General features: G+C 50.8%; 5 protein-coding genes across 16 annotated transcripts in view; 2 read left to right on the top strand and 3 right to left on the bottom strand.

The window, feature by feature from the left end:
- The window catches only part of LOC106781075 (uncharacterized), a 15,622-nt gene extending 13,667 nt beyond the window's left edge, over positions 1-1,955 (bottom strand). For 2 of the 7 annotated variants that reach the window (XM_070257456.1, XM_070257450.1), the window contains exon 1: positions 1,740-1,955. In XM_070257456.1, coding sequence (XP_070113557.1) covers positions 1,740-1,814 — 75 coding nt within the window. In that variant the 5' untranslated portion in view covers positions 1,815-1,955. Of the gene's footprint in view, positions 1-296; positions 356-1,240; positions 1,301-1,386; positions 1,446-1,739 lie in introns of those variants that run through there. The other 5 variants (XM_070257451.1, XM_070257452.1, XM_070257453.1 and 2 more) reach the window with 5 other exon arrangements.
- Positions 1,867-26,848, top strand: LOC138921803 (uncharacterized). Its single transcript, XM_070257163.1, has 4 exons — positions 1,867-1,876; positions 1,915-2,331; positions 2,811-2,863; positions 26,438-26,848. The coding sequence occupies exons 1-4, from the start codon at positions 1,867-1,869 to the stop codon at positions 26,576-26,578; spliced, it is 621 nt and encodes a 206-aa protein (XP_070113264.1). The 3' UTR covers positions 26,579-26,848.
- The window catches only part of LOC100065268 (melanoma-associated antigen 10), a 40,452-nt gene continuing 16,414 nt past the window's right edge, over positions 2,811-26,848 (top strand). For 2 of the 6 annotated variants that reach the window (XM_070257414.1, XM_070257411.1), the window contains exons 1-2: positions 3,917-4,028; positions 23,023-23,172. The gene's annotated coding sequence lies outside the window, so the exon portion shown is untranslated. Of the gene's footprint in view, positions 4,029-5,045; positions 5,167-23,022; positions 23,173-26,848 lie in introns of those variants that run through there. The other 4 variants (XM_070257418.1, XM_070257410.1, XM_070257412.1 and 1 more) reach the window with 3 other exon arrangements.
- Positions 8,273-9,524, bottom strand: LOC111771548 (heat shock transcription factor, X-linked member 3-like). Its single transcript, XM_023633782.2, is given in 2 exon segments — positions 8,273-8,517; positions 8,923-9,524. Coding segments are annotated over 2 exon segments (645 nt in total). The 5' UTR covers positions 9,415-9,524; the 3' UTR covers positions 8,273-8,364.
- On the bottom strand, positions 24,377-25,190 carry LOC102148756 (uncharacterized protein CXorf51A). The gene is made up of 2 exons (XM_005614571.4): positions 24,945-25,190; positions 24,377-24,753 (listed from the first exon to the last, which is right to left on the bottom strand). The coding sequence occupies exons 1-2, from the start codon at positions 25,065-25,067 to the stop codon at positions 24,460-24,462; spliced, it is 417 nt and encodes a 138-aa protein (XP_005614628.3). The 5' UTR covers positions 25,068-25,190; the 3' UTR covers positions 24,377-24,459.

Here is a 26,848-nt window from a genome sequence, read left to right as displayed (position 1 = left end):
TAAGAAACTGCAAAAGCAAGGGCTCAGACAGGCCATCGGGGACAGAGAGTTCTGCAGGGTGCTGCCCGGAGGGAAGAGGAAGCGAGCCTGACTGAGGAGGTGCTGTGAGCTCTAAAGAGGAGGCCAAGTCCTGGGGGCATTCGCCACAAAGAGCAGTGGTGGACATGCTAAAAGCACTTCCTAAAAGGAAGATGGGCTGCATTATGGGGATGGAACCACGGTCTGGGGAAGAAAGCAGGCCCCTTGCAGCCCTGAGGCCTGAATCCCATGAAGGTGCCCTCTGCTCCTCACCTCACCTCAGGGCCAGCATTCATGCTTCCTGGAGCTTCGGCAAGGAGCAAGCAGCTGCAGCTCACTGGAAGGTAAGGCAGTGCTCTGTTGATCTACACTGACTGAGCAACTCCTGTGCACTGGGGCCGCAGCTTGCAGAAACGAGTCAAGAGCCAGTCCTGGCATTTAAGGACCTCAGCGCTCCTGAGGGGGCCCTGGACTCTTGGAGAGCAGGTACAACCCTGGGAGACAGGAGCCCAGGGAAGGGAGGGAGGAAGGGAGGGCCAGAGTGCCGCCAGAACCCAGGGACAGGAGTGCCTGCCACCAGGCGTGGGGCAGAGAAAGGCTAGGACTCTCTTGTCTTGGCAGGCATTAGAGCCCACGGGTACCACGTACCAAAGCGGGGAGTCCTGACAGACTGCGTGCACTCAGGGGTCAGGGGCTCCCCAGCACAATGACCCACATGTTGGGCCACAACGGGGGAGAGAGCTGGCCCCCCCCGGAAGGCCCTCCCAGGGCCCCGAGGTTTTTGGGCTTCAACAGGAGAGGGCCCAGCAGGGTTTTCAGGAGGGCATTGATGAGGTCAGATGTGCTGCTGAGAAACGGGACTGGTGGCCTGTGCAGCTCCCACTGGACTAGAAAGAGCCGGCGCCCAGGCCGATGGGGAGGCTCAGGGAACAACCAGCACGGGCCCCAGACTATGGGGCCGGAACTCAGGAAGTGGCCATGGGGCAGGAAGAGGGGCCTTCATTCTGATCGGGCCTTTGAGAGGCAAAGCCCCAGGACTGGGTCATCCAGGCAAAGCCCAGGAAGGGCGCAGGGATGTCGAGGAGCACAGCGCATGGCAGTGAGTGCCTTGAGCTACTAACTGAGAGTCAAGACAGGATGCAGCTTTGACAGAGAAGCGGGCTTTTGGGAGACATGTCAGGTGTGAGGGGTAGCAGAAAAGAGGGGGGACTTTCCTTCTCACCTGCAAACAAAGCCCATATCACGACTGCCCCTCAGGACGCCCAGGCACGCCCGCGGTGGCCTGGAAGAAGGAGACCCTGACTCTCCGGGCACAGGACTCAGCCTAGAGGTGCCGCCCTCTCCCGGCCTCCGCGTCCCCCAGGGTACCTTCGGAGGGTCAGTTAGGTCGCCAAGGACGCTGCGACTGCACCTTGACTTCTGCCTCTGAGGTCACCGCGCATCAGGCGCCTAGCCCCTCCTCCTCCTCCCTCCCTTTCTCCCAGCTCCTCCCCCACCTTTCTCCCAGCTCCGCCTCGTCTCCTGAAGCCCCGCCCTCAGCCCCGCCTTCTCTTTCAATAGCGGCTCCTCCCCCGGCTCTTTCCCTCAGGTCTGGCTTCCATAAGGCTCCCCCGGCCCCGCCCAGCCCCGGCCCTGCCCCTCAGCCTCCCCGCAGCCCCGCCCCCTGGCTCACGTTGTCCCCTGCCTCACTCTCCCCCTAGCCCCTCTTGCCCCTTCCTGACCTGCTCCCAGCCGCTGGTCTCCAGGCCCCGACTGGGCCTGCTGAGCCCTCGTCCCTTGGGGCCTGGGGAGTCCATCGACGTCTCCTAGAGGCGGGGGACCGCGTGCACTCGTGCTCGTGACGTCAGCATGTGTCTTCGTAATGAGCTGGCTGCGTGCCTGCGTGTCTTCGTACAGGCGTGCTGAGTTCCGGCGTGCTGCGTGCTTACGTACGTGATCCGTGCCCCCGTATTCCCGCAAGAAAGGGGCGTCGGCGCCTAGGCGAGCCCGGCCTGCGTACAGAGAGCCGGCGCCTGTCGCCTGTCGGTCGCCCTAGTCTCCGTTTCCCCGGGCGGTGGCGGCGGCGCAGCCAGGACTTGGGCAGGCGCTTTGTCTTTGCTCCGCCACCCGCGTCGTCTCCTCTCCTGGGTGTGGGAGGCGGCCCCGACGGGACACGGGGAGGCCGAGGACCATGCCGCCCGATGGTCGGAGCCGGGTCGGCGCAGCGCGCCCGCCACTCGCTCGGCCAGTGGATCCGGGAGACCCGCGCCGCCGGAAAGGCTCCAGGACTCAGCCCTCCGCGGGATGGTACCACTACCCTAGGAGCGCATGAAGGTAGCCAACACCGCACTTTCCTGTCCTTTCCCCACCACCGTCGCACACCCGCCCTCCTCCTAAGTGTGTGGACCAGCGAAGTGCGTCTGTGCCTAGAAAGGCGAGTGTGCCGGTCCCCAGGCACCGGTAGGTCCGCCCTCGTACCTGCCGTCCTGCCTCCCGTGACCCTTCAGCTGTGCCCCCACCCAGGCCACGGGCTCCGCTGTGCCCTCAGAACACGGTCCGCTTCCGTGACGTGATGTGCTGTGCTGCTGGCTGCTGGGGCGTTATGTGGTCCCACAGCCCGCCGGGGCCAGAGAGACCCACTGCCGTGATGAGCAGAGCCAAAGCGTGCGTGAGGGGTTTCCCTCCAGTTGGACCCTCCCGGGTCCTGCTGGCCTCCAGTCCCTGCTGAGTTGAAGACCGTTCTGGTACTTTAGCCCACATTGCTGTCTCGTACCTGATGACCTTGTCTCGTTATCCCTCTTGTCCTTGTGCAGGCAAAGGAGCCGAGACCAGAGGAACAGGCTTTCCTCTTCAGGCCACCAAGCAGGTACTCTCCGCATCAGGAGGCAGGAGGGCACTCGGCCCCCTTCGTACCTTTACGGTTACCTCAGTTCTCTCTAGGGATCCCAGCCACACAGTTCAGGTCTCCTGGTTGTGATTTTGTGCTTCTGATGAGAAAAGGACCAAGACAGCGAGTGGCAGAAACTAGGCAAACCTGCAGTCCAGTCGTCTACCCCAGGAGAACAGAAGTGACCAGGCCCCAGGGGGACATCCAGCCTCCTTCGTAAATAATCCAAAGCCAGTGAACAGGGCGACCCTTGGTCACCCATCAGGTTGGCAAAGGTTAAGTGAAAGGAGATGCTCAGGGCCGACGAGTGTGTGAGGAGATGGCCCTTGCCTGTGGTTGGTGGAGTGTACGGAAGTGAGCCCCTGTGGAAAGCCTTCTGCTGGTGCAGATCAGCATCTCAGATGTGCATGCTGTGTGACCCAGGCCTTCTCCTAACTATATCTTCAGTCAACACCTGTTTGTGGGGACGTCCTTTATGGTGACAGAAAGTGCAGAGCAGTCTGTGACTCACCATCAGGAGGATAGTCAGTGAATTGTGGGAGAGCCAACTATGGGATAGCATACAGGCGGTGACGAATAGGACAGAAGAAGATGTGCAGACGTGAAAGAACGTGCTTGATGTGCTGTTAATGGAGAAATCAGCCTCCACCCTTGGAGACGTCCAGGCAGGAGCACACAGCTCTGTTAGTTTGCCAGGGCGGTCATGTCAGAGTACCGCAGACTGAGTGGCTTCAACAGCAGAAAGTTGTCGTCTCACACTTCTGGAGGCCGGAAGTCCAAGATCAAGGTGTCGGCCGACTTTGCCTCTGCTGAGGACTGTGAGACAGAATCTGCTGTTCCGTCCTTGTCCCCGACTTCTGGTGGTTTGCTGGCAATCTTTGGCATCCCTAGGCTCGTAACTTTCTGCCTTCCTCTTCAAATGGTGTTCTTCTGTGTGCGTCTCTCTAAATTTCCCCTTTTTACGAGGACACCAGTCGGATTGGATGAGGGTGCACCATAAGGAGCTCATTTTACCTTGATTACCTCTGTAAAGACCTTTTCTGTGTACATAAGGTCAGGTTCTGAGGAACTGGGGACTGAGACTTCAAGACGTGAAACTGGAGGGACCACAATGCAACCAGTAACAACCTAGAAAGTCCCTGCGGTAGGAGGAAAGCCTTCGTGGCTGCAGGGTGGTGAATAAAGTGGGGAGGAGAGTGGAAAGCTGGAGGGGGGCGCAGATCACGTGGGGCCTTGCAGGCCATGGTAAGAAGTGTGGGTCTGTTCTGCTTTGGGAAAGAAGCCTCTGGAAGGCACTGGGCTGGGTGCCCTCAGTGCCTCGGTCCCCGTTCTCACAGTCTTGTGGAGGCTGAGGTTCCCCGAGGTGCCAGGACCCAGCTGAGGTTTGGGCCTGGGGCCCTGCTCCTGCCAGTACACAGCTCTGTACCCTAGCAACAAGGAGGGATCCCCTCCAGGGACAGGGTAAGGAGGCAAGGACAGGGAGTGCTTGCAGTTAGGTCCCCTGTAATGGTGAGCTCTCTCTTCATCCCTCAGTGCCTCCGTCTCAGCTGTAGAGTGGGGTGACAGTAGCACTGCCCCTACCTGGTTATTTGAAGGTTGAATTCTATGATCCGTGGATCGTGCCCATCCCAGGGCCTGGCATGGAGATGGTGCGTGCTCGTCGCTGCTAATCGTTCTTGTGCCCATGATTCGTTTCTCTCAGCTTGGGACTCCTGCTGACAGCGGAGAGCAGTGGTGCAAGAAGGGGTTGGAGGAGGATAGCAGCCAGGGGGGTCAGTCGGGAGGAGACACCCAACGGGGCCATCTGAGATCGACGTCATCCCCTGGGCCCAGCTGAGGTTGGATAGCAAGGATTTCTGGTAGCAGCCCTGTGGTAGGGGCCGGGAGGTCCGGGACCCATGGTGCCTTGGCAGTGGCAGTGCCAGGAAGCAGAGAGGGTTGGGGTGGGTGGGGGTGGCAGGAGAAGAAGCATAGCCCAGGACTGTCCCTGTCTGTGCTGGGAGAGGGCTAGAGCCAGCCCACTGTGCTGTGAAGCCAAGGGGCCCTCCCTCCCTCCCTCCTCTGTGCTGCCCTGGGGCTCAGTGATGTCTGTTGTACAACTGACCACGTGCTGTCCTGGCTGTGCCTTTCTCTAGCTGTCCCCACCCTCCTCCAAGAGCTCCCCAAACACACCATCTGACAGGCTAGTCATCCCAATCACCAGTCCCTTCCGTCAGGCCTGTCAACTGACTGCCTGGTGATTGAAAGGAGGAGCCAGCATTCTCCGCTCCCCCGCTGTCCAGGTCAGTGGGTTTCAGGGCACCCGGGGGACTCTGGGGAGAGGTCAGGCCCACGGGCCATGAGCTTGGAGTGCCGGTGCGTGAGGTTTATTGACATTGCGGTTCTGCGTTTCCACAGGCCACGTGAGGCCCAAGGAGCTCTGGGGAGATGAAGTTCAGCTGCCTCTCCTTCCGGCAGCCCTGTGCAGGTTTTGTCTTAAATGGGGTCAAGACCATGGAGATACGTTGGCATCCCCTGCTGAACAGCCACCAGGGCTGAACCATCGCCGTCCAGATTGCTCACAGGGTCTGGGAAGACGCGGCCTGGAGGGAGCTGCTGGTGGAGAGGCTGGGGAAGACCCCCGCTCAGATTCGGCCTTGCTCTGGCAAGGGGAAAAGTGTGGCTGTGGAGTGATAGTTGGCAAGTGCTGCTGTGCCGAGCACCTCTCAGACACCTCCCAGGGCTGCCCCAAGGACCTTGCTCAGTAGTTTGGTGGCTTGTTTTCTCTTGAACTGCTGCATGTGTGCACTGTGTGGTTTGTTTCAGTAACACACCTTCAGAGTGGCAGCAAGGGGCACTGGGCTGAGGGTTGGCAGGCCAAGGTTCCACAACCCAGGGTGAACCGTTTCTTCATCCTGGGCCTCAGTTCCCATTTGTGATCCAAGAAGCAGGATGAGGTCTGAGTCTGCATATGGGGTTTGCCTCTGTGTGTATGTGCTTGTGTGTGCATGCATGTGGCAGGGACCCTGAGAGGTAGCACAGCACACACAGCGGGTTGGGCTGGCCTCTAGACTCGGGCTACCCGCCTGGCTTCACGTGCCTGTCCCACCCCTAGTGCCTGCTGCATACTGGGCAAGTCCCCTAACACCTCAATGGTTGAGGTTCCACATCAGCTCTTGTCCCCTGGCGAAGTGCTTGGGGACCTGATGGCCTGTAAGTTCCTTGCTGTGGCCAGGGCCCTTTTGATCTGTACCTGCTGCCCTCAGCAGTGTGACAGGGATCTGCCCGTTATTTTGGTGGGGCTGTTGAGGACAAGCCCCTCTCCTCATTGTCTCTCCCTCGGCCTCTCCCAGAATCCTGTGAACAGAGTTTGGCACATGTGAAGTGCTCACTCAGAGTGACCCACTTCACTCCGTGTCCATTGGGCGATATCATCTTGGTCTCTGGTGGTTGTAACTTTGAATACCCACGTGCTCTGACAGGCAGGCCTTGGTTTGTGGAAGGAAAAACGTCTCTGGGCTCCACCCTTTGTGCACAGGGCTCGTTGACATTGGGGAAACTTTGCAGTGTCCAGAAAACTTAGCTCCCGATGAGGTGGTGGAACTGGAAAATCAAGCCGTGCTGACCAGCCTGAAGCAGAAGTTCCTGACGGTGCTTCCAAACCCCAGGTGGCTGCTGGAGCCCATCTCCAGGAAAGGCGGAAAGGATGTCTTCCAGGTAGACATCGCAGACGGCCTGATCCCCTTGGGGGAGGAGGCCTGACGAGCGTGGGCTCCTCAGAGGAAGGTCACCGAGAGACCAGCTAAATCGTGACCCAGCAGCTCATCGTCACAGGGTGGACGTGGAAATCGGGTTCGGTGTGGATTGGCACCGCAGTGGAGCGTTCCCCACTATGTGCTGTTCACGTAAACAGATTCTCCACTCACTTAGATGCAGGGACGGGGAGCGGGACTTTCCTTGCAAGATGCCTCTCTGGGCTCAGTGACAGTCTCAAGGACTTTGACTTTCAGGAAAAAGGGAAAGGTGCCAGGGAATTCTTTGCGCTGCCACTCATTTTGGTCCAGCTAATTTCTGGATTGACCAAAGAAATACATTTTAAGAGGACTCGTTATTGTTCTCCCCCCTCTTTGTTCTAGTCAAACTCATAGAGTGTTTGCACAGCATCCAGGGGACCTTGTGCAGAGGCTGGGAGCGGGCGCTGAGTGATTGCTGGAGAGTGACCAGCCCTGGATGGCCTCATTCCTGATGAAGAGGACATCAGAGTTGGAAACAGAGCACTTGTCTGTCCTTGCAAAAGAATCTTCCTGTGTTATAAAAGTGTCCCTTGGCTCATGGAGCATGTGTGTTAGGTGTGTCTCACAGCTACTTCATGTGTGAAAAAAGGAGCCTAAATACAGCTCTTTCGGAAAAGTGATAAGTAGCGTTGTTTATTTTGTGGAAAAAATTTTTTATTTCCTTCTTTTTTTTTTTTTGGTCATTTATTAGGAAAGTTTCTAATGGTTGTTACCTATGAGCATGATGGGCTTTCCCCTAGGCAGTGACTGGAATGACCTGTCTCTTCTGAGCCAGACTGCAGTGGTCGGACATCCCTGGGCAAATGGGCTGGCCCTACTTTGGAAGGCCCCTGCCTCTTAGGCCAGGGACATTGAGCTGCTGATAAGAAACTCCCTGGCATCTTAGGGGGACCCATGAGGAAAGACCCTCCTGTTTCAAGATACATGAATAGTGTAAGGCGATAGCCCCAAGGTCACGAGTCAGGCTGTTCTGTGTCCTGACTACCAGGCCAGGCTCAGGGAACAAGATCTTCCTGGGCTTGCCTCGATACTCCCTAGCCAAGTCCTTGGCTGAATGTGTGAAAATGCTGCTTCTTCAAATCAAAGAGGACACCGGGGACCAAAGCCTGTTTGGGGCCCAGATTCCCAGCCTCCTCAGGCTTATCTGATGAGCTGTGTGTAGTATCGCAAGTTAGAAAGAACACCGAGTCACAATTCTCATTAGGTTGTTTATTTACTCCCTCAGAGTTTCGCATCATGGTTATAAATGGTGGTTTTATCTGTCACTGGTGATCTGTGAGTTTAGGGACCTGGATTGTCCTTGCAGTGCTGACAAACTACACATTTGTAAACTGAGGAGCCCTTGTGCTCCTCGTCCTCGTCAGGGGCCTCATTTGAGGACATCACTGAAAGGGCAGCCAGCAGGATGGAATAACAGGTGTTGTATAAGGACATCACCGAATCATGATCTGGGTAATGTGGGGGGCTGGTGGGTGGTTCCCCTGCGCCCTCCCTTCCAGCAGTAGCCAGGGGCACAAACATACTATTCCTGGACGTGCCCTCCCCACTTGGGCTGCCTGGCTCACTTCGGCGACCATTTTCCAGGGCACATCTCACAGAACAGATATCAGAACACAAGAACCACCAGGTGTCACTGGGTCCCTGAGCTTTTGGCACTTCCTTTTGGGCCTTTCTGTCAGCTGCTTTGGTGGGTTCATTGCGATGGATTCATGGGGAGCGCCTCGTAGCTGCTACCTGCTTCTTTCTCTTTGGAGTTGTTGTGCTGGTCCCAGGCTGAGCAATAATTCTCAGGTCGCCTCTTTTCTGAATGTTCTCAATGAGCAGAGGCTTGTCTCTCTGAAAGTTGGAGTTACGGTACATCTGAAATGAAATCAATCCTGTTAGTCATCCTGGGAGTAAATATTTCCCCCCCCCACAATCAGAATGGTCTTGTTTTCCTGGGGAGAAAAGATCTTTTTAACTTGCTGGCAAGTTTCATTTTGCCCTGGAGCCTGAGCTCACTCAACATACATAATGCCTAGGTTAAGGTGCACCTGCTTGACATTAACTGACCTCTCAGTCTTTCATCACACCTGCAGATTACCTCTGAGGGGGTTGTCATTTCATAGGAGCAACTATACCTTCTCATCTTTCCATAAATAAAGTCTCACGTGAAAAAAGTTATCCTCATAAATTAAACCCTTTCAGTGCATCATTCATCTTGGTCTACTAGGAAGATGTTCGAGGGATGGAGAACATGGGAAACAGAAGGACGTTCTACTTTACCATCATTCTCTTGTTCCCTGGAGAGTGAAGCGAAGGGTCGTTTGGACGTATTTTGCTGAAGCCGTAGAGGTTCAGTTGGCGGATAAAACTCTTCAAGCTGTCTGTTTCAAAAATTCTCCTTGGGCCTCTCTGGTGAAGAATCTCCCTTTGGAAAAGATCCTCTTCAATGATCACGATGTCTCCCTCGTCATTCCAGCGTGCAGACGTGAAAGCGTCGTCCTCAGCTACCATCCAAAGCTTTCTTGGGAAGGAGAGCCTGAGAAGATTGTTTTCTTCCATGTGGATGGCGGCTTGGTTTGGGTCCTGTGGTCGCTGGTTGTCTCAGGGGCCTGGATCTTGGCTCATGGCTTGGTCACTGTGGGTCTCCAAAATCTCCCTTGAATCCAAATTTGGATCCAGGGATGAATTAGATGGGACCCCTGTTGCTAGCTCTCGGTCACCTGATGGGGCCTGCTTGACTTGATATATCTGGTTGGTACTCTGACTAGTCATGGAGCTAGTCTAGGTCAAGAACATTTTCTATCTGAGATCGTATCCCTGAACTCTCAGGTCAGAAATGCCTTTGGTCAGGGTGGGGATGCCCGGTAAATACTGTCCACAAAATTCTGGAGTCTCGGTAGTGGGGCAACCAGCTGCTTACGTCATTGTTCTCTTAAGTTGTCACATGATGTCACAAGGGTGGCTCACAGCTGGTCTGAAGAGGGAGCCCTGGCCAAGTGTGGAGGAGGGGAGGGGTGCAGGGTCCCAGCTTCTCTCTTTTCTAAAAGGAGATAAACGTGTGATTCATGTTCTCAGAAAAGGCTCCCATCAGTCGCCAGGCACATTGTTTCATGAGTCCAGGCCCTGGATGGGTTGAGAAAGCATGATCCTATCTCCAATCCCACCCCTAAAGACGGGGAGGGGGCCTGTTGCTGACCCCTCTGATGTGCTCAAGGGCCAGGCTCTGGTTAGTCCTAGCTTGGTTCCCACCAAGACTAGGCGGGTCTGATGGGCCCCTGGGGTACCGTGCCTCCCAGCAGACAGTGGTCCCTAACAGGCAGATTTCCCTAGTCTAGGTTGATAGCCCCCTCCTTCCTCCCACCCCCACTTCCTGCTTTGGTCTTTTCCAGCTGCTCCTGCCAGTTGGTTGGTCCTGCACCGATGGGCCCAAACAAGCATTCCTGTTTTCTTGCTCGTGGCTCAAGTTGTCCCCAGAGTAGTGCTGTGATGGGGCACAGTGGGAGTGCTTCTGATGTTCCTCAACCTCAGTGTCACCCAAAGCATATCAGATAGTGTTACCCACAGCACCGGTGTGGCAGTGGATGGCCGTATTTTCCACTGTGCTTGGAAAGGAGTCTCCTCTTGAGCTCTGCTTGCCCCCAAATCTCATCCCTCTCCAGATAACAGTGCGATTGTCTTTAGTTTCCATTTCTTCCCCATAGAAACTTCTGGTTGCCCTGGACGGGCTCTCTTTGGGAACATCTGCATCTGCCCTTTTCAAATCACCTTCCCCAGCTGCTTGGATACAGCCTCCCTGAAGGCTGCCTCTGAAGCCCTGTTTCCTTTCTTCCCTAGAGTGGTTTGGCCTCTGCTCTCCCAGATTTCTGGCCTCCCACTTCCAAATTGGATCTCCTCTGGTACTTCCCCTTTTAATTCCTTAATTTGGGGAGTTCAGCACCTATTCTGTTCTGTTGAGACAAAGCATTTCACTCACCTACGCCCCTGAGCCAGCCCTGCTCTCCTTGCTCCAAGCCCACCCCCACCCCCCACCAATGTGTCCCTCCCCTGCCATTACCTGGATGGTAGGTCCATTGAATATTTTGTCTGCTCTGGGGTTAGATACTTTTCAAAGGGCCTCCTTTACACAGACTCACTCCCAAGGAAAATTCCTACTCGTTTAGCTGGACGTGAGTAAAGGATGCCAACCGAAGATACCCATCATTGTGTATGTAAAAATAGATGAGAGTCTGGATGTGGAATGGGATAAAACCCAAGTGAAAGTCATCCTCACCACAGAGGAGAGGATACGACAGTGAATTTGGTGATATGTGTTCTCTAGCTGTTGCGGACAACTTCATTCTTAATATTCACTCTGCATCTGGAGATAGAGTGGTACCATGGGAAGGCCCCGCCTTCAAGGATCCTAGGTCCTTGTTCTGGCTGCCACTGAGTAGGGTCATTTGCCCTCTCTGAGGGTCAATTCTTTGTTTGTAAATGGGGAGTGCAAAGAGTGTTTGAAAGAGAATCTCCCATGTTACCTTTCAGTCTGGGGACTGCAATCCTTAATGGAGCCCCCAGGTCTACATTTGGGCTTGGTCTGTGGTCTTTGTGCTTCTAAACAGGTTTCCATAGTGTTCATTGAAGAAGTCAGTTTATCCTGTAGGGACATGCCCTCAGAGGCTAAGAATTTAAATGGCGGCCATTGGTGGCTTCTCAGAAGGGGGCTCCTAGAGCCTTTGGATGAACAGCCAGCTTCCTTCAGTTGTACACCAGAGTATTTTGCCTCAGTGAGTTCTGTAAAGACTGAGAATGAAATTTCCTTGTGGCCTGTGCTAGCTCATGAACTCGGCTGATGACTTACACAAAGGGATTGGGCTGTTTGGTGGGAGAGGAGAAAATGTCTTAGAAAACCACAGTCTGGCATCCTGCAGAGAACCAGTATTTACTTGATGTGATCTAGGCACTCTTACATCCTAAGTCTTATGTAGGCCCGTTAGCTCATGTTCCTTGTTTTAGGAGTCACCGAATTTCCGCTAGGGTTGAGATTCTAGGACATGAGGCTCATCTTGTCCTCTGAAGATGGAATACTCACAATGCTGACTTCAGTGTAGTTGATGAAAGGCGTTGTGGAAACGGCTTCTGTCGACTAAGCCTTCTCATTCCCAGATTTTCAACCCTGGGCCCTGTGGCCACCATTTTGACAATCTTTATTAGATACCTGCTGTGCTCACGACCCTTTGAGAGAAATGATTGGTTGGCTCTTCAGTGCTCCAGAGGCCCTAGAGATGACCCACAGGTGTCGCTGCCTTATGGACCAAAGCCCCACAGTCAGGTGACTCTAGCAGAGCACAGCTGATTGGCCTCTGAGGACAGCCACCCCAAAGGGAAAGTGATTTCAGTCTGGACTTGCTGTGGGTTCTGCGTAGCCTGCAGCCATGGAGAAAGTGCCTAGTTTTGGCCTGTGAGGCCTAAGGCCTGGGGCCGCCAAGGGGCAAGCCTGGCTGTGTGACCTTTTGTGCCTCCCCCTCCTTCTGGCCCCCCTCACCAACTGGATCCTGGTGGGAGCCTCCTTACTGCCCTCCCTCCCTCGGGCACCAGCCATGACCTTGCAGTTGGTTTGCCTCGCACCCAAGGGGTCTTTTCTCAGCCATGGCTCAGACACAGGCCCTGGTGACATCAAGGCCTGCCCTTTCCAGCCTCTTGGCCACTGCACTCCTCTTACCCACTCAGGTGTCCACCAGCCCAGAGGCCCTGCAGCCGCTTTTGCTCACCATCTCCTGGGCTCCAGCCACGGGCTGGCTCCACTGGGCCCCTGGGGCTATTGTCTGACACGCGGGGAGCTCCTGTTAGGAAGTGTCCTCCTGCTGCCCCCTCTATGGCAATGCTCTTTGTCCAGATGCCACTCAGCTTGTCATGGTCCCTCTCCAAGGCCTCCTCAGTAAGGCCTTCCTCCTATACCAGGTCCCCCTCACAGCTCCTTACTTGGGGTTCCCATAGCCTAGCTGCCATGTCCAGTCCCAGTCGGAGTGCCCCTGCCCCACTGTGATGTTGGGTGTGTCTGTCTCCCCCTCCAGACTAGGAAGGAGGACCCTGAGCATGGCAGAGACCATGATGTGAACCCGGTCCCAAGTATACATGTTGGAATGAAGGAAGTTCTGTGTCACCAGGAGGTGCATGGGGTTTAGCGTCCTTGAACACAGCTGTGCATTGTAGCAGCAATGATAAGAGCAGTCATGGAGGGCTCCTGCGTTATAGTGGCTGTGCGAATGCTCTGAGAGTCTGTGCCATTTGCTCTTCAGCACAGTCCCTGGGCAGGTACCTGGAAAGGCCCAGCCTTGGTCATGGCAGGTGGAGTCACGGGCCCAGCTTTCACCCTGAGGAAGAAGTAGAGCCGCAATGGGGCCCAGAGCCTCACCCCGGAGGGAGGCCTTCTCTCTGCCATGAAGCCACCTGCACACTGCAGGACAAGCAGCAAAGGAGAGTCTTTGTTGTCTGGTGACATCTCATTCTGTAGTGCTCCAAGGCTAAGGGCACGCCAGGGAACGTGTCCTTAGAGGCTAAAAATGGCACGGGGACCATTGGATGAAATGTGCCTTTTTAAACGAGCCACATGCAAGCCTTGTTAGCAGTCTGCCTCCCCTCCTTGCCTTAGACAGGGAGGCCTGGATTCTAGGGGCTTCCACGAGCCTTACTCTCCTTTAGGGACGTTACCCCGGTAGGAATTGTGGCGTTAAAGTCAGTCTCAACCAGTCTCTCTCTCGTGTAAACTCTCTGAGGATTGGAAACAGAACAAGTCTTCTGATGATTCTTGCTTATTGGAGCCCCTGGAAAAAGGAAGACAACATGGGAAAGAGAGGCAGTCTCCACATAGAGACAGACTTGTAGAGCTTTAAAAAGCAGCGTTCAGGTCGTGTTATACAAGCGAGCCAAAGATGGATGACCTGTGTGTATGGGACCCTAGGTTGTATATTTCTTGACAGCAGTCTGAGTCCTTTTGGCTTAAAAACCTGCCAAGCCCCAACCCAAATTTTCACATATGTCCGATTGTTTCACACAGTGCTCGTACTAGTGGACTTTTGGCCTTTTACAACCTGCCAAAAGTCAACCCACATCTACTAAGAATAGATAAGATACAGCCTTGTGGTCCTAAGACCCCAGGCCACTCCCCGAGCTGCTGAACGACATTGCTTTGACATGTGGGCTGCCTCTCCGATGCCTCTCTCCCAACAGCTCCCTTGCCTTCCCCCCTTAGCTCGATCTGGCAGCTGTAACAAAATACCACAGACTGGGTCTCTTATAAACAACAGAAATTTATTTCTCTCCATTCTGGAGGCTGGAACTCCAAGATGAAAACACCAGCATGCTGGGGTGAGGGCCCTCCTCCTTGTCCCTAGCCGTCACCTTCTCACTGTGTCCTCACAGGGTGGAAGGGGCTGGGGATTCTCTCTGGGGCCTCTTATACAGGATGACTCCCATCCATGGGGGCTCTACCCTCATGACTTAAGCACCTCCCAAAGGCCCCACCTCATAATGCCATCAGCTTTGGGGGTTAGGGTTTCAACATATGCATTTGACGGGACAGAAACATTCAGACCATAGCACTCCCCTTCTGATTGTGCCCTCCTGACCCTTAAACCCCAGGATGATTTCATGCTGTGAGGGACTCCCCTCTAATACAACCCTTTTGAGGCACCACCCAGTAAAGCTTGTGTTGTGTTGCTGCCTCTCCTGGTCATCTCTTCTTCCTGGGTCAGCCTCCAATCCCTCGAACCCCCTACAGTTGGCTAATGAGCTCTTGTGAAATCATGTGTCTGACCCTTAGAGGCTGATGATTATCCGACCTGAGGTGTGTTTTTCAGGCGTCAAGTGGGAGGGACTCTAAGGCTGACAAGGAAGAATGGGATTAGGAAAGCATTGCTTGTCACTTGGACTTGGACCCCCCGCTGTCTGGCCTTGTAGCGCCATGCCTTTCCTGCTGCCGCAAAAAAGCCACTGACTTTTTTTTGGACCCCAAACCCACAAATCCTAATTGATCAGTTTTAACTCTAAGCTGAAACCTGAAACTGTCCATGATGGGCTGTTTCGTCCCCAGCACGAGCTGTGTTGAACGGAAAGTGGGCCAAACTCAATGAACAGGTCTTGGGCTCTGGGACTGTTGCCGATTTGGGACACCCCTCTGTGGGGTCTGAATCTATCAAAGTATCTTGAGTGCTGTCCTGCACAGTCTAGGTCTTTTTTTTTTTATTATTAAGGTTATGAAAGTTAACATCCTTGTGAAATTACAGTTGTACATCATTATTAGTCATGTTGTAGGTACACCACTTCACCCCTAGTGCTCTCCCCCAACCCCCCTTTCCCCTGGCAACCACCGATCAGTTCTCTTTGTCCATATGTTAACTACCACCTATGAGTGGAGTCGTACAGAGTTCGTCTTTCTCTGTCTGACTTATTTCACTCAACATAATACTCTCAAGGTCTATCCATGTTGTTGTGAATGGGACGACTTTGTCCTTTTTTATGGTTGAGTAGTACTCCATTGTATATATATACCACATCTTCTTTATCCAATCATCAGTTGCTGGGCACTTAGGTTGGTTCCATGACTTGGCTATTGTGAGTAATGCTGCGATGAACATAGGGGTGCATGGAAGTTTTGGAATTGCTGATTTCAGATGCTTAGGATAGATACCCAGTAGTGGGATGGCTGGGTCATAAAGTATTTCTATTCTTAACTTTTTGAGGAATCTCCATACTGTTTTCCATAGTGGCTGCACCAAGTTTGCATTCCCACCAACAGTGTATGAGGGTTCCCTTTTCTCCACAGCCTCTCCAACGTTTGTCACTCTTGGTTTTGGATATTTTTGCCATTCTAACAGGTGTAAGGTGATATCTTAGTGTAGTTTTGATTTGCATTTCCCTGATGATTAGTGATGATGAGCATCTTTTCATGTGTCTATTGGCCATCCATATATCTTCTTTGGAGAAATGTCTGTTCATATCCCTTGCCCATTTTGTAATTGGGTTGTTTGATTTTTTATTGTTGAGTTGTGTGAGTTCTTTGTATATTATAGAGATTAACCCTTTGTTGGATAAATAACTTGTGAATATTTTTTCCCAATTAGTGGGCTGTTTTTTTGTTTCAATCCTGTTTTCCCTTGCCTTGAAGAAGCTCTTTAGTCTGATGAAGTCCCATTTGTTTATTCTTTCTATTGTTTCTCTCATGTGAGGGGTTATGGTGTCCAAAAAGATTCTTTTGAAGCTGATGTCAAAGAGTGTACTGCCGATATTCTCTTCTAGAAGACTTATTGTTTCAGGCCTAATCTTTAGGTCTTTGATCCATTTTGAGTTTATTTTAGTAAATGGTGAAAAATAATGGTTGATTTTCATTCTTTTACATGTGGCTGTCCAGTTTTCCCAGCCCCATTTGTTGAGGAGACTTTCTTTCCTCCATTGTAGGCCCTCAGCTCCTTTGTCAAAGATTAGCTGTCCATAGATGTGTGGTTTTATTTCTGGGCTTTCAATTCTGATTGATCTGTGCATCTGTTTTTGTACCAGTACCATGCTGTTTTGATTACTGTAGCTTTGTAGTATGTTTTGAAGTCAGGGATTGTGATGCCTCCAGCTTTGCTCTTCTTTCTCAGGATTGCTTTAGCAATTCGGGGTCTTTTGTTGCCCCATATGAATTTTAGGATTCTTTGTTCAATTTCTGTAAAGAATGACATTGGAATTCTGATTGGGATAGCGTTGAATCTGTAGATTGCTTTAGGTAGTATGGACATTTTAACTACGTTTTTTCTTCCAATCCATGTGCATGGAATGTCTTTCCAACTCTTTATGTCATCGTCGATTTCTTTCCAGAAGGTCTTGTAGTTTTCGTTGTATAGATATTTCACTTCCTTGGTTAAATTTATCCCAAGGTATTTTATTCTTTTTGTTGCAATCGTGAATAGGATTGAGTTCTTGAGATCTTTTTCTGTTAGTTCATTGTTAGCATATAGAAATGCTACTGATTTATGTATGTTGATTTTAAACCCTGCAACTTTGCTGTAGTTGTTGATTGTTTCTAATAGTTTTTCTATGGATTCTTTGGGGGTTTCTATATATAAGATCATGTCGTCTGCAAACAGCGAGAGTTTTACTTCTTCATTGCCTATTTGGATTCCTTTTATTTCTTTTTCCTGCCAAATTGCTCTGGCCAAAACCTCCAGTACTATGTTGAATAAGAGTGGTGAAAGTGGGCACCCTTGTCTTGTTCCTGTTATGAGAGGGATGGCTTTTAGTTTTTGTCCATTGAGTATGATGTTGGCTGTGGGTTTGTCATATATGGCCTTTATTATGTTGAGGTACTTTCCTTCTATACCTATTTTATTGAGGGTTTTTATCATAAATGGATGTTGGACCTTGTCGAATGCTTTCTCTGCATCTATTGAGATGATCATGTGGTTTTTGTTTCTCATTTTGTTAATGTAGTGAATCACGTTGATTGACCTGAGGATGTTGAACCATCCCTGTGTCCCTGGTGTAAATCCCACTTGATCATGGTGTATAATCTTTTTGATATATTGCTGTATTCGGTTTGCCAAAATTTTGTTGAAGATTTTTGCCTCTATGTTCATCAGTGATATTGGCCTGTAGTTTTCCTTCTTTGTGTTGTCCTTGTCAGGTTTGGGGATCAGGGTGATGTTGGCTTCATAGAATGTATTAGGGAGTGCTCCATCTTCCACTATTTTCTGGAATAGTTTGAGAAGGATAGGTATTAAATCTTCTTTGAATGTTTGGTGGAATTCTCCAGAGAAGCCATCTGGTCCTGGAATCTTATTTTTGGGGAGGTTTTTGATTACTGTTTCTATTTCTTTACTTGTGATTGGTCTATTCAGATTCTCTATTTCTTCCTGATTCAGTTTGGGTAGGTTGTATGAGTCTAGGAATTTATCCATTTCTTCTAGGTTGTTCAATTTGTTGGCATATAGTTTTTCATAGTATTCTCTTATGATCCTTTGTATTTCTTCGGTATCTGTTGTGATTTCTCCTCTCTTGTTTCTAATTTTATTTATTTGAGACTTCTCTCTTTTTTTTTACTGAGTCTGGCTAAGGGTTTGTCAATTTTGTTAATTTTTTCGAAGAACCAACTCTTTGTTTCATTGATCCCTTCTACTGTCTTTTTTGTTTCAATATCATTTATTTCTGCTCTAATTTTTATTATTTCCCTCCTTCTACTGACTTTGGGCTTTGTTTGTTCTTCTTTTTCTAATTCCGTTAGGTGTCATTTGAGGTTGTTTATGTAAGATTTTTTTGCTTATTGAGGTGAGCCTGTATTGCAATGAATTTCCCTCTTAGGACTGCCTTTGCTGCGTCCCAAATCATTTGGTATGGTGTGTTTTCATTTTCACTTCTCTCCAGATAATATTTGTTTTCTTCTTTAATTTCTTCAATAATCCATTGTTTGTTCAGTAGCATGTCGTTTAGTCTCCACATTTTTGGCCCTTTCCCAGCTTTATTCTAGTTTCATAGCATTATGATCAGAAAAGATGCTTGATATTATTTCAACCCTCTTGAACTTATTGATGCTTGCTTTGTTTCCCAAGATATGGTCTATCCTTGAGTATGTTCCATGCGCGCTTGAGAAGAATTTGTAACCTGCTGTTTTTGGATAAGTGTCCTATATGTATCTATTAGGTCCATCTGATCTAATTTTTCATTTAATTCTATAATTTCCTTGTTGATTTTCTGTCTGGATGATCTGTCCATTGGTGTTAATGGGGTTTTCAGGTCCCCTACTATTATTGTATTGCTGTTGATGTCTCCTTTTAGTTTTGTTAATAGTTTCTTTACAAATTTTGGTGCTCCTGTGTTAGGTGCATATATATTTATAAGTGTTATGTCATCTTGGGGGAGTGTCCCTTTTGTCATTATATACTGCCCCTCTTTGTCTTTCTTTATCTGTTTTGCTTTGAAGTCTACTTTGTCTGATATAAGTATGGCAACACCTGCTTTCTTTTGTTCATTATTAGCTTGGAGTATTGTCTTCCATCCCTTCACTTTGAGTCTGTGTTTGTCTTTGGGGCTGAGGTGTGTTTCCTGGAGGCAGCATATTGTTGGATCTTGTTCTTTGATCCATCCTGCCACTCTGTGCCTTTTGATTGGAGAGTTCAAACCATTCATGTTTAGAGTGATTATTGAAACATGGGGGCCTACTGTTGCCATTTTATCACTTGTTTTCCAGTTCTTTTGCATTTTGTCCTGATGGAGAGCTGTTACTTTGTGTTATTGTCCTTCTGCTTATCTCCTTTGTTCTGGATTTTGTAACCCCTTTCCTTTTTTTGATTTTTCAGGCATGAGGTTCTTCCTGAGCATTTCTGGAAGAGGAGGTTTTGTGGCGATGAACTCCCTTAACTTTTGTTTATCTGGGAATGTTTTTATTTCTCCATCATATTTGAAGGATATTTTCACTGGGTAGAGTATTGTTGGCTGCAGGTTTTTGTCCTTCTGAGTTTCGAATATTTCATTCCAATCTCTTCTAGCCTGTAAGGTCTCCCCTGAGAAATCTGCTGATAACCTTATGGGGTTTCCTTTGTAGGTTATTTTTTTTTGCCTGACTGCCCTTTGTATTTTCTCTTTGTCATTGACTTTTGCTAGTTTCACTACTATATGCCTTGGGGTTGGTCTTCTTGTGTTAATAAAGTTTGGAGATCTATTGGCTTCTGTCACCTGAAGTTCCATCTCTCTTCCCAAGTTTGGAAAGTTCTCAGCTATTATTTCTTTGAACAGGCCTTCTGCCCCCTTCTCCTTCTCTTCTCCCTCTGGTATACCTATAATCCTTATGTTGCATCTCCTAATTGAGTCGGATAGTTCTCGGAGAGTTTCTTCATTTCTTTTTAGTCTTAGTTCTCTCTCCTCCTCTGTCTGCAGCATTTCTATATTCCTATCCTCCAAATTGCTAATTCTGTCCTCCATATTATCGACCCTACTGTTCAGAGAGTCCAGATTTTTCTTAATCTCCTCCATTGTGTTCTTCATCTCCAGTATTTCTTAGCTCTTCTTTATAGTGTCAAGCTCTTTTGTGACATAGCTCTTGAACCCATTGAGTTGTCTATCTGAATTCTCTTTTAACTTGTTGAGTTTTTTAATAATGGCAGTTTCGAAATCATCGTCATTTAGGTTATAGATTTCATTGTCTTTGGGATTGTTTTCTGTGTGCCTATCATTTTCCTTCTGTTCTGGAGATTTAATATATTTTTTCATACTGCTAGATGGCGTGGATTTGTGCCTCCGCATAGAGATAGAGTTTAGTTGCTGCTTCCACTTGTTGCGACTGGTGTGTGTGTGTGGGGGCAGCTGTTTAGACTGCACCAACCAGGAACCCTGTCAGCTGTTACTGACTGGACCTGGACCCCTCCTCATAGTCACAGTGGTCCTGTGGGGGTCCCTCGTCGGTTGTGGGGGCAATTGCAAGGGGGCCTCAGGCTGCTGGTGCCTACTGTTGCAGCCCACTTAGACGCAATCCCTCCTTGTGGTCTGCAGCAGTGTTGTGGGCTTCCCCAGCAGCCAGGAGCAGGATCACCTATAATTGCCGCTTTGTCCCTAATACAGCTCACAAGATCACACTTGTCCACTCTAGGTCCCGCCAGAGGTATGGGTATCTTCTGCAGTCTGTGTTTAGCTCACCTAGCTGTGCTACTTTTGCCCCAGGGCCTTCCCGCCTTGCAATTGCCAGTCGGGACCTCTCCACTAGTGCTGTGCAGAGGCTTTTGCTGAGGCTGCTGTAGGAACCTGGCGTTCCCCCTGGGCTACATAGCCGTTTCACCGGAGTGCCACTCTGCCCCCCTCCACTCTCACAGGATCTCTGGGAGCCCCTTGCCTCATCTGGGACATGGCCAGAGTCTGTGGGCCTGGTGGTGGCTTGTAAGCTGCTGCCTTGTGGGGAATTCTGCTCTAGGGAGCTTCCTGGTGTTCCAAATGCTGGGCAGGGCCTCCCTGCTAATGGCGAGCAGAGGCCCTCCCTGCTGGGAGGGGGGGGGTGCTGGACGCTGGAGCGTCCCGTGGGGCCGCAGAGCCGGGTGTTGGAGCTCCACCAAGTCCCCAAGCATGTCCACGGGAAGTCCGGGCACCCTCTGCATGCACCAGAGTCCATGGGCCCCAGCAGCAGCTGGCAGTCTGGTGCAGTGCCAGGGAATCAACCCACTGGGAGCTTCCCTTTGTTCTGGATTCTGGGAGGGGCCTCCCAGCTAATGGCAAGCAGAGGCTTTCCCTGATGGGGGGGTGTGGGACCCTGGAGCCTCCCCCAGAGCTGCAGAGCCTGGCGCTGGAGCTCCAACCCTGTCCCCAAGCACGTCCATGGTAAGTCCGGGCGCCCCCTGCAACAACCTGTGCGCTGGAGACTGTGGGCCCAGCAGCAGCTTGCAGTCTGGTGCCATGCCGGGGAATCTGCCCACCGGGAGCTTCCCGTTGTCCTGGATTCTGGGCGTGGTCTCCCTGCCAATGGTGAGCAGAGGCTTTCCCTGCCAGGGAGGTGCTGGACCCCGGAGCCTCCCCCCGGCCACAGAGCTGGGCGCTCGACCTCCAACCATGTCCCCAAGCACATCCACAGGAAGTCCGGGCGCCCCCTGCAACAACCTGTGTGCCGGAGACTGTGGGCCCAGCAGCAGCTTGTGGTCTGGTGCCGTGCTGGGGAATCTGCCCACAAGGAGCTTTCCTTTGTTCTGGATTCTGGGCAGGGCCTCCCTGCTAATGGCGAATGGAGGCCTTCCCTGGCAGTGGGTGCGGGACCCTGGGGATTCCCCCTGGGCTTAGGTGTAATCGTGGGGGGCTTGAGTAGGGCTGTTGTCACCTGTTTCCACGGTCACTCCACTGGTGAGTGCACACTCCTGCCCTTGGTGTGTGGCGATGCTATGGGGGAGTCCGCTGGAAGAGAGCCTCCTGCAGGAACTAGGCTGTCAAGGGGTCGGGGGTCGGGGGTCGGAGAGTTATCACCTATTTCCACCTCCTCCCGGGGGGAAGTCTGTCCGCCTTCCAATGTATAGTAGCACAAGACTCTTAGGCATCTTGAGATGCTATCTGGATATCCTTTGTTAATCGGTGAATGTCCAATTAGTTGTAGATTCGACGGGGGAGAGACAAAGAAGACCACTCACTCTGCCATCTTGGTCCCGCCTATTAGCACACTCTTATTGCAATTGTCTTCTTAATTGGGTTGGTACCCAGTGTAGCTGGTTGCTAGGCTCAGGGGCGTACAGTTGTGATAGGCCTGAGGCCAACAAGGCTGATGTCAGTTCTCTTAGGAGTGCAGCTGAGTAGGGCTAGCCCTTGGCATGGAGGCACTCAGTTGTTTCCCAGCTTTTCTCTTTTTGTGAGGACAGGGGTGATGACTTCCAAGCTCTTTACATGCCAGAGCAGAAACCAGAAGCCTCCAATGAAGGTTTTTTGACTTTGAAAGGTGATGTCAAGGCACCTTGTATACGAGCAAGCATGATCCAGTAGAGAGTGGAGATTAGATGATGCAGGAGAAAGGGGAGAATTTCAAGAGAAAACTTCTTGAGAAAGACTGAGCTTTAGTGTCTGAAATAGGACCCTTGCAGGAAGCTTGTTCCCCTGCAAGAGGATTAGGGACAGAGAATGTAGATATCTTGGTGGGATCATTGGTGGGAGGAAGAGAGAAGTGCCATCGATAGCTTCCCTTTCCCTTATGAAATATGTGGCAAAGTCATCAGGCAGAGGTGGAGGGCAATGTGCACTGGAGACTCAAGGAGAGAGAAAGGTTTGAAATAGCTCCCTCTCACCATGAGGAAGTGAATTCACTAGAGCAGTGAGTAGGTCTTCTGGGGTTGCTGGGCTTTGTGTTCACATATTTGAAGCAGTCCTAAACTTGTCAGAGGTGTATTTTTTCCTTGAAATGGGGACTTTCATCTGCTCAGGTGCCATCGTGGAGAAAGTTGCTAATTAGGTTTACCAGTGTTGGGGGTGTTTGCAGAGGTGGATCACCTTGGCTAAGGTGTTTTTACAGCTGGATCGCCTCTACAGCTGTTGCAGTTGCCCAGAAGAAAGGCAGCAGTTGTAGTGGTGAAGAAGACAATGACCCAGATATTCTACACAGTGCTGAAGATGGGTGGTGGTGATAGGAGGGTAGCAGGGAGTATATTCTGATAACCGTGTCCTTTTAAGGAACCAGGGGCCTGTAGAAAGAAGGAGGAGGAACAGTGTGGAAGAGGCAATGAGAAGCAGGGGGCACACCCACCCCTACTCCAGGCCCTAGTGTGTGAGAGGGTGAGGTGGTGGGAGACAAAACAGCTGGCCCTTGAGAGGGCTTTGGGCTGTCTTGGTTGAGGGTAGGCCAAGCCAAGGCAACAAAGGCACCACGGCATGTGAAATGGTGTAACCACAATAGAAGTTCATTTTTCATTCCAGGAACAGTCAAAATTGGGTGTTCCTACGCAGGAGCCGTGCTCCATTTAGTGATCTGTCCCAGGGTCTGTCTGTCTTGAGGCTCTGCCAGGAAGCCCTGGTGACTCATCATCTGCATCCAGGTGACAGAAGAGGAAAGCAAGAGTGAAGGAGGTATGGAAACTTCTTAACCCTTGGCCAGGACATGGCACACTTAACTTCCACTCAGTCTGATTGGCTGGGACTCAGCCACATGGCCACACTCGACTGCAAGGCAAGATGGGAAATGGAGTCTACCTTCGTGCTCAGGGAGAAAAGGAGCCTTCACGTTTCAGGGAAGAGCTGGCAGTCTCTGCCAACAGGTGGAGCACGTAGCCCAGGAAGCTGCCAGGTTCAGTAAAAGAGGAAACCTTGAGGGAAGAAGTGGAGGTTGGGAGGGTTTTCTGGCCACTGAATCGTGGTGTTTCCCTAATGGGGATTCTCTATTTCCCTCATTCCTTCTAGACTTCTACACGTATTAATGAAGAACAGGTTGGTGGTTGCCAGGGGTACAGAGGAGGAGGTGGCTGTGGGAAGGAAGTGGATGTGTCTATAAGAGGGCAACATGTGGGATCCTTGCGGTGATGGAAATGTGCTGTATCTTGACCGAATTGCAGTCAGCATCTCCATCATGATACTGTACTATGGTTTTGCAAGATGTTATCATTAGGGGAAGCTGGCTAAAGGGTACACGGGATGTATTGCATTATTTCTTACACCTGCGTGTGACTCTATGGTTAAGTCAAAAGTACAAGTTGGATTAGACAATTCTCTGCAAATGATGCCCCTCTTTATTGCCTGCACCAGAGGTGAACCACTCCCACAGTGCCACCCTTGGTAGCCAACTACTCCATTCCAAGTTTTCTTAGCAAGAAAGTGGCCAAATCAGTGTTGGATTGGTGGTGTCCAAAGACTGTCGTTTTAGTGCTTCAGATTGCTCTCGGTGACTTTTAGTACAGCAAGGATTTTGGTCCTTATGAGCGCCTTACATCTTAGGACTGGATTCAACAAACACTACTATGAGGTAGGTGGCCTGCAGGCAATTACTTTGTGTGCCTTTTTGGAGACTGGCACTGCCACCCCACAGAGGACACCTCTCCCCAACTAGGTCCACACCCCTGCACACACACAGAGAAACACCAAGTCCTTTTCCTCTTCTCCCATGGGAAATTTGTGTTCAGTGCTGAGTCCTGACCCAGTCCTTATCCCCACTGTCAGGCTAACTGGACCTTCTGGTCTGACCCCCGACCCTGCAGGACTCACCTCCCTCCCCCTCACACACCTGCCTCTTCCCTTCCTTCCCGCTCCCCCCATGAGAGAACTTGCAGAGACACACACATTTTCACAACAGGTCCGTTTTATTGAAATCACCATCAGGGCACCCTGCTGCTGTCAAATGACGTCGGCACCACTGGCCATTTCTCAGGGGTCAGACGTTAGAGACTTCTCAGATGATTCCTCTCTGAGGTCTGTGGCCTCGCTCTGAAGTTGCCGGTGGTGCAGGTAGGCACGTGAAGTGCTGGGCTTCTCCATGCTCTCTCCGTCCGCCTCTGGCTCATCTTGATTCAGCTTTTCATTCAGCCTGTGATAGTGACCGAATAGGGTTGTTCCTCTCGCTTCCTTAGATTTGACTGAAGAGGTGGGACGTTTTGAAGAGGCTTTTTCAGTGGATCTCCTTCGAAGGGGTCTTTTGGCCCCCGTGGTTTTCTTGGCCGCCTGGAAAGACAATAGGGTGAGCCCAGAAGGGCACTGGTTTGAGGGAAGAGGGTGGGGGATGGGTGGGAAGAGGGGCTTCCTGAGAAGGGATATGGGCTGAGGAGGGGCTGTGCGCCAGGCATGGACAGGGGAGGAGTCTTGGTGGGGGGAGTCAAAGGGGAAGAGGAGGAGCTTGGGCGGGGTCATCTCACCTTGACACTCCCTCTGGACCTGGGTTGACTTGAGGACTTCCTCATCTTCCTCTCTTTGGTGTTTGGCGAGGGTTGTTCCGTGACTGTGCTAGAAGCCTGGGATTTCCTGGTCGCCTTCGCCATGTCAGCGCCTCCCAGTGGTCTACCCCAGGCCTCCTGACCTGCCTATATACACCCCTCTATAGGACAGAGAGGGGCCACACCCTTCAGCTTTGTTTGGTCAGCAAGGCTCTCCTCCAGCCAATGGCAGCCGTGGGTTGGGCTTAGACATCACAAAGCTCCACCTTGACACCTCTAGGGGAGGATGGGGAGCAGCCAAGATGTTCTGGTTGGGGAAAGGGGGCACCGCTAAACAGCCTTCCAAACTGACCTGCCCCCCTCCTCATCTCCCCAGTCAATGCTGGTGGCTCACAAGGCAGGGAGAGGGTGTTTCCTCCAAACCTTTCCCCACAGCCACCCTATTCAGTGCTTCATTCTCTTCTTTCCCTCCCTTCACCGCTACCTAGTTTCTGTATGTCATGCCTACAATCCACCCATGGTGCTGTGGCTGTGTTTAAGTCTCTGTGGAGATGTGAATCATCCCGCTTCCTGATTACAAATTACTCTAATGCAGCTTGAAGACGATTCGCTTCTGCCAGGGTCCTTTTCCGTCCCACCTCCTTTTCTCAGGGTCCACATTGCTCTGCTCAGTTTTCTGTTTTCCAGTCTGCCTTCATCCTGTCAGACTTCCATGAACAGACTTGCTCTACTCAGAATCAAGTCCTGTTTCAAATCTGGGACCCATGCCCACCTCAGTAGGTGGCCTACCCAGGCTTGGGTTTTCATAGGGTCAGGGGGACGAGGCAGACACATGCTACAAGTTGTGCTGGATGTTTGTATGCAGGAAACTACAACCTAAGGCTGGTGAGTTCACGAGGGGTAGGGAGGCGTTCAACATTGTGCTTGGTGTCCAGTGCAACAAGGAAGAAAACGACATCCAGGCTGGAAAGGGAGAGGTAGCACTGTCTTTATTCACAGACCACAAGATAGTCTACACAGAAAATTCTATCAATCTAAAAAACAAAAAATGCTTCCAGAAGGAATAATTGAGTTTAGCAAGGTCTCAGGATATAAGATCAACATATAAAAATAAAGTGTATATTTATATACTAGCAATGAATAATGGAAAATTGAAATTAAAAACAGTGTGTTTTAAAACAGGATGAGAAAGCCTACAAATCTGACAAAATATGTAGAAGCTCTGTACATCAAAAACTACAAAACATTGCAGAGAGAGATTAATGAATACCTAAACATATGTAGGTATACGCCTTGTTTGTGGTTTGAAGGACTGGATATTGTTAAGACACCAATTCTTCCCCAGCTCATTGATAGAGTCAACACAGTCCCAATCAAAACCCCAGAAGACCTTTTTAAAAACATAGAAATTGACAGGCTGGTGTTCTGTAGAGTAAGCCCTGAGGTGTATTTTTTTTTTCTTTTTTGTTATGCAGGTGCCTGACTTAAGCTTTGGTTGCCAAGGCGTCCACTTCAAAGAGAGATCCACTTCAAGAGGGCTATCTGGAAAAAACACATTGCCAGCGACAGGACTAGATAAAGAGCCAGGCCCCCTGCCCCCACGGAGGCTCCTTTGATTTAGAGAGCTCAGTTGATTTCAAGAACTGATCATTGGAGCCACTTGCTTTTCTCCTCTTCCTGTGCTTTAAATTCTGCTCTTATGTTTTAAATTCACCAATAAAGATTGAGCCCCTGAAACCCTAGGCCCCCAGCCTCAGCCCCAGAGAAAGCAGAACCCCAGCCCCCCGCCCCGTGTCCTCTCTTTCTCCAGGCGACCTCGCTGTGTGGCCCCAGGTATGCTGTGTAATTTCCAGGTCCTATGAGTAATAAACCTCTATTCTTTCAAA

Source organism: Equus caballus, chromosome X, assembly GCF_041296265.1.
Source record: "Equus caballus isolate H_3958 breed thoroughbred chromosome X, TB-T2T, whole genome shotgun sequence".
Taxonomy (NCBI): Eukaryota; Metazoa; Chordata; class Mammalia; order Perissodactyla; family Equidae; genus Equus; species Equus caballus.
Note: the sequence above shows the minus strand (reverse complement) of the source record. Positions and strands in the feature narration are given on the sequence as shown.

Excerpts from the sequence above, each read along its gene's own strand:
- LOC102148756 (XM_005614571.4), bottom strand. The coding sequence starts at position 25,067 with ATGGCGAAGGCGACCAGGAAATCCCAGGCTTCTAGCACAGTCACGGAA. Across the intron at positions 24,754-24,944 it reads GGTCCAGAGGGAGTGTCAAG|GCGGCCAAGAAAACCACGGG; the intron begins GTGAGATGACCC and ends TTGTCTTTCCAG.
- LOC138921803 (XM_070257163.1), top strand. Across the intron at positions 2,332-2,810 it reads TACCCTAGGAGCGCATGAAG|GCAAAGGAGCCGAGACCAGA; the intron begins GTAGCCAACACC and ends GTCCTTGTGCAG. Across the intron at positions 2,864-26,437 it reads CTCTTCAGGCCACCAAGCAG|GTGCCTGACTTAAGCTTTGG; the intron begins GTACTCTCCGCA and ends TTTGTTATGCAG.